The following is an 11944-nucleotide window of genomic DNA, read 5'->3' on the forward strand; positions in this document are numbered from 1 at the left end:
TTGTTGAAATTGCATAGCATTGCATACTTGAACTGAATATACAAGATTTATAAGGGAACAATCATTTACTTGTGAGTACAAGTAGGTAACATGTACTGTTATACAACAAAAGCATAAATGACATCTTTACGTCATGTATTCGTAATTTGTACTTTTGAAACTATTATAATCGTTTGATATTAAATGGTTTAACAAAAAATACTCACCCCGAATCTCTGACATTTCGTGATAGATAAACGTACAAGTGTTGTCGAATATTAGAATACAATCAAAACATGATTTTGCGCAGCCACCATCACGTTTTCTATACCTTTTAGCGCTTCCTTCATAGTGTTTTAATAATTAGTAATTAAGGAAGTGGGAGTTGTAATCTAATTTATTGAAAATTATATTTTGAATAGTTTTAATTCATCTACTATACTGTCTCTAAGCGCAATTCACAGTTAAGTCCTAAAATGTCATTTATAAAAAGACTAAATTTGATTTCTTCCGATCATGAGCTGATAAGATTGTTTGAGTTGCGTAATATTGCGGCCATACTATTAATATATAAGACTTGTAAGGGAGCAATCATTTACTTGAACAAAAGGAGCCATGAGTACAAATAGGATAGACTGTAATACAAAAGAGGGACGATCGATATCTGAGGGACAGTCAAACTGACAATGTCATGGCTTAAAATGAAAAAGGCAAACATACAAACTATAGTACACATGACACAACATAGAAAACTAAATAATACGCAACACGAACCCAACCAAAAACTAGGAGTTATCTCAGGTACTCCGGAAGGGTAAACAGATTATGCTCAACATGTGGCACCCGTGATAACAAATCCGGTAAATGTTCTAATTTGGTATGTCACTTTCATAAAAGGGAAAGGGATTGTAGTTGCGATGTAAGGAACAGATCCGATATTTGTGAAACGGTTATTCCATAACGTTCAACAAACTCGTGATGGCGTCCGTAAAATTTACGAAGGAATTATTTCGACACCACTGCTTGGAACTCTTAGTTTTTCTTGTGAGCAGCATCCCTCTATCAAGAAAATCATAATAGGAAATGCAAGCACGAGAATATCGTATCAATTGGGAGAACTATTTATTTCTTGGGTTTAAATAATCAGTTATATAATTGAAATTACGAGTTGTAATCTGATTTAATAATTTATCAACAATCTTTTTGGAATAATTTCAATTTACCCACTATCTTGTCCCTTTTAATTTTTTTTATTAATCAAATATCTGTCATACACAATGCAGTTCTAATAGGACGTTTTAGAAAGACGAAAATAGATATCTTCTGAACTTGAGCTACCAAGATTTGTTAAAACTACGTAACATTAAAAACTTGATATCAAGATAGCAAATTTGTAAGAGATCAACCATTCACTTGAACAAAAGGAGCCTTAGTACAAGTAGGTTAGACTATAATTCGATATCTTCAACATCTTCGTGGCATATATTTGCACGTGTACTTTTAAATTTGCTTCAATTGTTAAATATTAGAGCTAGATAGTTTACAACACGAACTGCTTGGCTGACTTCGGTCAACGTTTTAAAAAAAGTACAGGCACACGTGTTGTCGCCTACTGGTTCATAATAAAAATTTGGATTTGTTCAGTTTGCTCTGCATGATATTTTGCATACATTTTGGCGCATCCTTTGTTGTATTAAATAATTAGTAATAAAGGAAATTAAGAGTTATAATCTGATTAAATAACAATTATTTTATTATAGTTTCAGTTCATCCACTATCTTGTCCCTTAGCGTCTTGTATTTGTGTTGGCTTTATCAAATATCTGTCATACACAATGTTGTTCTATCAAGACGGTTTTTAAAGACGAAGATAGATATTTTCCGAATGTGAGCTGCAAGATAGATTGAAATACGTAAATTTGAAAACTTGATATCAACTACAGAGCAGACTTATTATACTGTAATACAACAAAGCTATATAAACCATCTCCATGTCTTTATTTGCAACTTTGAATTAATGCAATCGTTTAATATTAGAATTACACAAACTGCTGGGTTTCCTTCGATCAATCTTAAAACAAAATATACAGGTAAACGTGTCGTCGCTTTCGGGTTCATAATCGAAATTTTCTTTTGTTCAGTTCACTCGGTATGACGTTTTTCATAAATTTTAGCTATTCCTTTGTTGTTTTTCAATAATTAGTAATTAAGGAATATACGAGTTGTAATCTGATTTATTAACATTATAGAATAATTTCTATTCATCCGCTATCTTGTCTCTTCGCGCGTATTTTTGTTTGCCTCATCAAATATCTTTCATACACAATACAGTTCTAAAAGATCTTTTTAAAAAGACGGAAATATAATCTTCCGATTATAAGCTGCCAAGAATGTTTGAATTACGTAACACTGAAAACCTGATATCAACATAGCAGACTTATAAGGGAGCAATCATTTACTTGAACAAAAGGAAACATCAGTACAAATAGGTTATACTGTAATTTAACGAAGCCACATGAAACATCTTCATGTCATTTATTTGCAACTTGTACTTTTTGAATTACTGCAATCGTTATATAGTATTAGATGACTTTAAAACACGAACTGCTGGGCTGACTTCGATCAGCGTTTTAAAAAATGTAAAATTACACGTGTTGTCGCCTACTGGTGCATATTTAAAATTTGATGATTTTTTAAAGTTCACTCGTCACGACATTTTGAATAACTTTTAGAAATTCATTTGTTGTGTTTTGATAATAAGTTATAAAGAATATTAAAATTGAAATCCGATTTTTTAATAATTATATTTCGAATAATTCCAGTTACCCACTATCTTGTCTCTTTCTGTCTGCTTTATCGAATATCTTTCCTATACAGTTTAGTTCTAAAAGGTCGTTTTAGAGAGATAAATACATATTTCTGCCGAGCCCGAGCTTCTTAGACTGTTTGAGTTGCGTAATATTGATTATAAATTATTAATAAATCAGACGTGTAAGGGAGCAATCATTTACTTGATCAAAAGGAGCCATGAGTACAAGTATGTTAGACAGTAATTCAACATTACCATATTTATCATCTTCGTGTCATATATTCGCACGTTGAACTTATAAAACTGCTGCAATCTTTGAATATTAAAATAAGATGTTGTGAAAATTAATGTTATAAATGATTTTATAGAGGGGAATATACGTATTAATTGTTACCTAATGTTAATACTAAGTAATAAAAGTTGAGTTTGTACATTTAACTCGTCAAAGTGTTTCCATAGGTTTTTGTTTGTTGTTTGTTGTTTGTTACGTTGCAATAATTACTAATTTAGAAATTAGGATATGTTATCTGGTCCATTTACCATTATATTTAGACCTATCTTAATTCATCCACTATCTTATTCTACTGAACTTTACAAACGATATTTCGTATTTTTGTAATCTCTAAAGTTGTATATTATATCCTTCCTTTTTTGGGGGCAGATTATCTTCAGCAAACCTAAACATGTACATAAGTTGAATATTATTGAAATTAGCATGACACATTAAAGGTCTAAAAAATCGTATTAAAAAAACTGAAAAAGTACAAAGTTTACTTTGAACAAAAAAGTATACCAATTTGATGTCGTGATCAATTTAAAAAAAATGTTGATAGATCATCAGTAACTGTAATCGAGACCGCTAATAACTTAATAAAAGAAGTCTGTTGAAATATTTTTAATAGCAAATAAGCCTGAAATTTGACTTCAGGTGATATGCGCATTTTGATTGAATGACCTAAAATACAAACATGAAAATGCACTATGTTTGATTGTAACAAATTTACTACTTTACATAGGGAAACTTTGTATTGTCAATTAAAATAGACGGATGGGTTATTTCAGCGGCAATTGTTTTTGTTTGACTATAATAGACAATATAACTCTTGTGTCATATATTTTTTTGAAAATTAATAAATCTTGGTCAATATCAAATTTTTTTTTTTTTTGTACAATGAACTGACTTGGGTTATTTTTTTTCAGATTGTCAATTGTTCGAACGTTTTAATTTGTGTTTATTTTTTTTTAATTGCATGACTTTTTTGTATGTTTTATTGCTTTCTTTATAAATTAAAATAACCGTTTTCATAATGACGTCATAATAAATTTCTGTTGGTATTATTAAAAAAAAAATAGTAATTAAAAAAGGTACAATCGTGTGTATTTACTTTTACACATGTTATTATCTATCACACAGTGGTCGTAGTTCAATGAACATTTAGACGGCGAACCTAAATAATTTAACAGTGAGGAGACACCAGAACTATTCAAAAGGAAAAGTGGTGTAATAGCACAACAAACAGTAAAAATCAGTTGCAATTTTCTTCACTCAAAATATCGGTTCGAAGCACAAAATCAATATAAACAAACCACAAAATGTAGATAACTCACAGTTTCTGAAAACTAGTTTAAAACTAATAAAACTAATAACCAATCATGGTCTTCCAGACTAATGAAGTATTAAATTTGACTCATAAAGAAAAGTCTGTATTTGTGCGACGGTGTTAAGAATTATTTAAATATAGATATCAGATAATCTGCAAATATATTTTCTTTTATCATTTCAGGTAAGCAACATGTACATAGTAAGCCTCGCTGTTGCCGATTTAATTGTTGGTATGTTTGTCATGCCTATTAATGCAATATATATCTTTACCGAACAATGGTATTTTGGTGTAGGACTTTGTCAGTTATGGATATCTGTGGATTACATAGCCAGCACGGCGTCTATATTTAATTTGTTTATATTGAGTGTTGATAGATACTGTTCTGTGAAGTCACCTTTGAAGTATATTAGAAAACGAACGAAAAAGAGGGCGTTATTTATGATATCTTTTGTTTGGTTCTTGTCATCACTATGGATAATTCCAATTGTTGGATGGCATTTCTTTGTGTTTGGTGGTATAAGAAGTATACCTTCCAATGTTTGCGAGACTGAATATGCAAAGGATTCAGCATTCAAAGTTATAACAGCTTTCTTTAATTTTTATCTTCCACTTACAATTATGATATGCCTGTATGGAAAAGTATTTCATGAAATTCGAAAACGTTCAGCATTAGAACTTGGACAAAGACACACTTCAAAACATCCAACTGTTCAGTTTTTACCAAGTTTAGATTCCCAAACATTAGATGATAGCAGTGAAAACAATATAACAACTTCTCTCAAAGAAGATTCAAAAATGCATTTTTCAAGTGGATTTTATTCAGTTCATGGAAATAATTGTCAACAAACGACTTATAAAACTCGTCGACGTAATAATGTAATACCAAAAGCCTTTCGAGAATTTCATGTCACAGAGTTTAACACGCGATATATTCCTAAAAGACGTATTGAATACATTTACGATGAGGGTGTATTCGATTCCACAACGGAAAAATTGGAGCGATATTATTACAAAAAACAAATGAATGGTTCATGTCAAAGTGGACCTGCATCATATGCCTGTGATATAGGTATTGATCAGTCTCCTCCGTCCGGAACACCAACGGGGAGTTCTGGTAGTGAAGATCGACAGTCTGTTAGGTCACTAGAGCCTTCGCTAACACAGAAAAAGAAGTCGCTATATTCACTGTCTAATGGTTTGAAACAAATTCGACAGGCAACGAACATAATGGACCATACCTCAGTTGCTAGTCAGAAAGCCCAAATGAACGGTAAAAATCGCTTAACAACACTAAACGATGACTCGCATAGACGCATTTCAAAACTACTTAACATTGGCCACCGTCTACGTAATATTCGTAGAAGTTCTTCATTGACAAAAGAAATCAAAGCGGCAAGACAGCTTGGAGTAATCATGGGAGCTTTTACGCTTTGTTTTCTACCATACTTTATTTTATTTCTCGTTGTCGCATTCTGTGATGGATGTATTGATCCAGGACTTCTAACCGCAATGACGTGGATAGGATATCTTAATTCGACACTTAATCCTTTTCTTTATCCATTGTGCAATACAAATTTTCGAAGGAAATTTAGAAAGATGTTTGGATTTAAATCGCGTCCCAGACATAGACCTGATGTCAATAACACAGAACGAAATAGCTTTACAATGCGGTATGATTAATTTGCGTTGGTAAAATGAAAATGGTGCTAATCAGTTTGTAAGCTGCATTTGGACTAGACAATCTAAAACATAATCCTGACTGGTCAATTTGCATAAAAAGATCACAAGATCACTAAGTCATGTAAATTTGTGTTCATAAAAGTAACATACATATTCGAATTTGTAATACCATTCATGATACATATCACGTTAAAGACTTATGTTAGCGTAAGTTAAGTTAGTTTCGGTTGAAATACACACTGAAAAGATATTGAACGAATTCGTTCATACATACATGTACATGAAAATCAAAATGACTGCAATGAGTTGCGTGATCGAATTTTTAAAAGATGACATGTGAATATGCTAGCAGGAAAAATTTTTGAGCCGAGCGAAGCGAGCCGAATTTTTTTTTCGACCATTTTATGATGAAAATGATAAATACCCTATCTGTTTCTTACTATACCATATTTCAAGAATCGATAGTAACATCCTAGTGGGTTTTGTAATTTGGAAACCCGGGAACAGATAAGACAAAAAATGACAAGCAAAAACTTTCAACATTGAAAACTAAATACAGATGAAAAACACGGACCCCGAAAAAATGTGGCGACCTCCGGTGCTCCGAAGGTAAGCAGGTCCTGCTTCTTGCAAGACACCCGTGGTGTTTCTCACGAGGGTCATTTTAAAATCGAATGACAACGGTAGAAGGTCATTTGTAACACAGATACCCTAGGTGAATCAATAGTCTTTTGGACGAAATGGGAATATGAAATCGAACGGCTACTTTTAAGTCTTGACTTATAAGTAAGGGAAATAAATCTAAGATGTTTTCAAGGTGATTTTATTAAGCCTGTATAATTAAATGTTAATACTGCATGTAAGACTTAAACTAAAGTATAGACTAGTTAATATCCAAAGTCCATATATCTTTTTTTTGCCAAGGCAAATGATCTCAGAACTCTCTCGGTGTCAATATCCATTTCTCTATGAATATGTATGAGGGCCAACGAAGACAGTCTGTCCTGTACCATGGTTGAACACTTATATTGGGTGGTATAGGTTTTTTTGTGCAACGTCAGTTTTTGTTATGTTCTGTTGTTTAACGTTTAGTCCTGCAAGATTTATTATATTTTGCAAAAAAAAGTTTCCCGTTCATTGGTGATTGGCATTTTTTAACGTTCTTCCGATCGTGTATGTACCCCCTCCCCAATTGTATCACTCTCTTGTATATGACCCGGGGGCGTTCTGCATTTCATATGCAATTATATATGATTATTCTGCACGTGTGCATCATATTTTCTTTTTCAAATCGTCCTGTGAAAATGAAGACCCTCGTGTTCATGTGCAAAATGTAAATTCTTTGTATATACATGTATATCCGAAGCCGACTAAGTTACTACAGAAAGCCAGGAAGGGGTGGGGTATTTATATCATAACATATAAAAGTAATATTGTTGTTTTCATATTCTAATTACCTAGATGGGAAAGAGTAGTTTCCATACGAGTTTGGCTTCCATTCTTGCTGCAGTAGGTTGACTTTTGTTTCATGTTTTGACAACTCATCATTTGTTAGGTAAGACATATCAGGATAAGGGGCGTCAAACAATGTTATTTTCTTTGCAGTAACGTCTTGTGAAAACGATGTACATGGCTCATTTACATCTTTGCTGGGCGAATTAGATAAAACGTTTTTAGCTTTCGTTATCCGCTTCCTTCTTGCTAAAATAAAAATCTAGCTTCTTCATTTTTATTTTTATTTCTACCGGGGTTAAACTTTGTGTCGTGATTGTAGTTGCAAGTACAGACACCGCCAGACACGATAATCCGGAAAGACTAAAGACTATCCGAAATTCAATTTCAGGATTATTATTTTTTTTTTTTTTGCGTAAAGGCAGCTACGCGCCTGATCAAGATTGTTCATTGTTTCCAGCAACTACACACTAAAAAATAACCTGCGCAACAAATCACAGCTTTCTATACCCCTGTTGTCAATATAATTTGAGCAACAATGAAGAATGAATACCAAAGGAATGAATGGTACTTTGGTCACGTTCCCTCTTTAAACCGCCTATATGTTATCTTAACAATGAATGAATTATTCGAAATTCTAAGGATTTTCTTACCCCAGACATAGCCTATTTTGCAATTTTTTTTGGAATTTTGGGTCCTCAATGCTCTTCAAATTTATACTTATTTAATATTATAACTTTCAAAATACTATGATCTGAGCGTCACTGATGAGTCTTATGTAGACGCGCGTTTGGCGTATCTCAATTGGATGATATATTGGTGACGTGTTGACTGCTATGCTAAATGTTAACTCGAAAAACAGACTCCATAAAAATAGATTACACCAGGTTTTCAAACAATTTTATTTCGATCAATTGAGGATCGCGTGTTGTATTCTAAACATTATTTGATACTGACACTTTGCAAAATTTAAAGATTCATTATAGACGCTCGATAAAAGAATAAAAGCTTAAGGCCAAAATCAAGCAGTCTCACACAGTTGTAAATAATTGAGGTCATCTTTTCTGTGTCTGACATGAATTATCATTGATATGTTTAGATTTATTAATTAACTGCTAACAAAACTTTGAATTATTGAAATACTAAGGCTTTTCTACATAAAGGAACAGAATACATTAGCTGTATTTGGCAAAACTGTTAGGAATTTTTGGTCCTCAATATTACTCAATGGTCTTCAAGTTCGTACTTTATTTGGCCTTTTGAACATTATTTTATTTTTATTCGAACGTCACCTATGGACGAAAATCGCGTCTGAGGCAAATATAAAATTTCAAAGTCTAAACAAAAAAGTATGTGCGTTTCCTGTGCCCCTACCTACGACTTACCTAAAGTTTTTTTTTTGTTTTTGATTGGGCTCTGTCAAAGTCACAATGTTGTCAATTTTGAAAAAAAAAATTAAAAATAAAAAAAAATAAAGAAAAAAAAAATATTCCCTACCTACTTATCCTGAGGTTTTTTTTAGCATGTGACAGTGAACACAGATACTTTTTTGTTTGGCCTACGTTTATGCACTGGTAATTATATGACAATCATGGTATTTGTGATCTGAATATATCTCCTCTCTTGTGTACTTTAATTTTCTCTTTTGGTTTGTGTCTTTAGGTAGATTTTTTATCAATAACATTGCTGCTAAATTTGGCAATGTTATGTTTTCTGTTGTTTTTCTTCCGATCGAAATCAAGAAAAAATGGGTTAAAACTTGTGATCGAGGTCGTCTTAATGCTTTTATGAAGTTGAAGCCTTGACTTGATTTGAAACACATCGATAAAAAGTAAAATCTCTAAATTAAAGAACACGGAAGAAAATTCAAGACGAAAAGTCCCTATTCAAATTGCGAAATTAAAAAGTCAAACACAAAACATTACAAGAATGCTATCAGTTATAGAAAGCAAGCTATGATGATCTACTTATATGTAAATCAAAATGCCCCTATGGTGGTGTTTCTATTGATTGTGGTTGATATTCCAATATCATGATAAATTCATGCCGGAAGAACAAGCGTCAAGCCATTTTGAGTGCAAATGTTCAATGCAGAAAAAGGTATAAAGAGAATACTTTTATGTTTATATAAATAGCAGATACATGAATTAAAATAATATGTTAATAATTGCCCTTATTAAAGAGAGCCAAGACATAATAACGGGACTTTCAATCTCGTTAGTTGCATATGTCTTATTGGCAATCATTCCACATCTTCCTAAGTTTATATGACACGTTTACAATGTCAAAAATTAGAAATAAGTCCTAAAGACAAACAACACGATGCACATCTCAATATCGAAGACTAAAGACAGAACATCACGAACTCAAAAAAAAAAAAAAAAAAAACTGATCTCAGGTGCTCTGGAAAGGTAACTAAAATCTTCTTCACATGTGTCATCCGTCAATTGGTGCATGTCAGCTTAAACCCTGCGATAAGTCTAATAAAATTTAACCAGATAATCTATAACAGTTAATCAACTCGTTGTGTCGTCCATAATATTTTACAAAAATCAATTACAACTTGGAACTCTATGTTTAAAAGAATTAATTTCAGCAACCTTCTATGTATGAAATTATGATATTTTGAACAAATTGTTTGATCACAAGTTAACACATCAAATGCTGATGATAAAAGGAGTGACCACAATGCACTTACACATAAACTCGTGCTGACCCGCAAGATCATTGACCAATAAGAAAGATGAAATCCAATCATGCATTGGTCATAAATGAAATTTTTCTGCACGTGAAAATATGTTATCTAATTTTAACAATTTATCGTTTAATTAAGAAGGACACTCTGACCCTTTGACCAGACTAGAGACATCATATATTAAGAGTATTAATTGCTCACTCTTTTATTTAAGTCGGTTAGTAATAACCAATTAAACAGAATAATCTTCTGTGCTGTCAAAAATTATTTTATTCCGTCTAATTTTCAATTAGCAAATAAAATTGGTTATAAAGTGAAGAAATATACTTCATATACAGGCACTGCTGGATTTTTTCTAATAGATATTGAATGTTTACAATTGAAACGCTAAAATCATCTCTCATAATGTCAAGTTTTGTTTCCAACTGACCCTCATGATCATTGTCAACTTCTTGATGTAAGTCAGGATAGGAAGTAGGGTTTACTTTATCTATTCAATCTATTCAAATGACAGGGGATAGATAAGTTCAACATAGATACCAACTTTTTTTTAGTCTTTTTTTAGTGAGAGAGTATTATCTATATAGCGGAGAGTGAAGTTGAAGGATGTACTAGCTTCCTTTCATTCGTCCTAATGCGGGGTTCACACATTGCCGATTATTGCTCCAGTTTGAGATCAGACAGCGATACGACACGAAAAGTTTAAAAATCGGATTAGTATCCTCAATTATCTGGAATGTCCTATTATGGTCTGAACGCAGTCGTTTTAGTTCGTAACAGATTCTTAATGGTCGGGAAGGGTCCGAATAGTTCGGCAAAGCACCCCGACAGTTAGGTGCGTCCCGTAACATTCGGGGAAACTAAGCCGATTTTGCCTAGTCGGATTACAATCGAGCCTATGTCGTGACAGCTTATGCTGTATCGGATCGAGTTATTAACAATGTTCTGTGTATTCGGGACGGTGTCCTGTGGAACGAGAATGATCTGGAGAATTTCTTTATTGCTGTTTTTCTGCCGATTGAGTCCAGATTGCATCCAGATTTTGTGGATTGCGAACCGTTTTTGCCGAAACCGTTCCGAAACAGTCCCGTTATTAATTATAAATTCGTCAATGATACCCACGACAGAGTCCCAACAATTACAGAATACACTACGACTGAGACCAGACAAAGCCGTTTGCAATACGATAGAGCGGACCGTGATAGGATTACATTCCGACAGTACCTGATCATCCCGAGTATGCCGACAGTTTTCGAACGGATAACTTCCGTCAGCGTCGGTTCACTGTCTTGTCACTATCTGATATATGTCGGATTACATTCGGTAGAATCGGGACGCAGCCGTGACAGACTCGGTCGAATTTTACCTGGCGAAAGATACAAATCGGATTAGAAGCGGATTTAGAACGGGAATATCGGGATAAATTCGCTTGGAAACGGTTGAATATCGACGCTTCCTGAACAATATCTGATTGTTGTCGTGATTAAAAAAAAATTTGCCAACTTTAATTTAAGTTTGAATTACCATCTACGATTCATAGGGTCTTGATCAGACTTTTAATTAATTTTAATCGGGAATGGTATTGTCAAGGACGGCAGTAAAAATCGTGAATATGTGACCCCAGCTGAAGACGCTCCTGCATGAAGTCAGTCTCAAATGAAACAAAGAACAGAATTGCAAGAAGAGGAGTTAGTTTCCATCTATTTGTGTCCTTTTGATTTTAAGA

The 11944-nt window shown here is 33.1% G+C and overlaps 1 protein-coding gene across 1 annotated transcript; it reads left to right on the top strand.

Annotated features, from left to right (window-relative positions):
• Nucleotides 1–4580: 4580 nt before the first annotated feature.
• LOC134707843 (histamine H1 receptor-like) lies at nt 4581–6141 on the top strand. The gene has a single exon (XM_063567934.1). The coding sequence runs from the start codon at nt 4581–4583 to the stop codon at nt 6069–6071; it is 1491 nt and encodes a 496-aa protein (XP_063424004.1). The 3' UTR covers nt 6072–6141.
• Nucleotides 6142–11944: the final 5803 nt, after the last annotated feature.

The sequence above is a fragment of the Mytilus trossulus genome, chromosome 1 (assembly GCF_036588685.1).
Source record: "Mytilus trossulus isolate FHL-02 chromosome 1, PNRI_Mtr1.1.1.hap1, whole genome shotgun sequence".
Taxonomy (NCBI): domain Eukaryota; kingdom Metazoa; phylum Mollusca; class Bivalvia; order Mytilida; family Mytilidae; genus Mytilus; species Mytilus trossulus.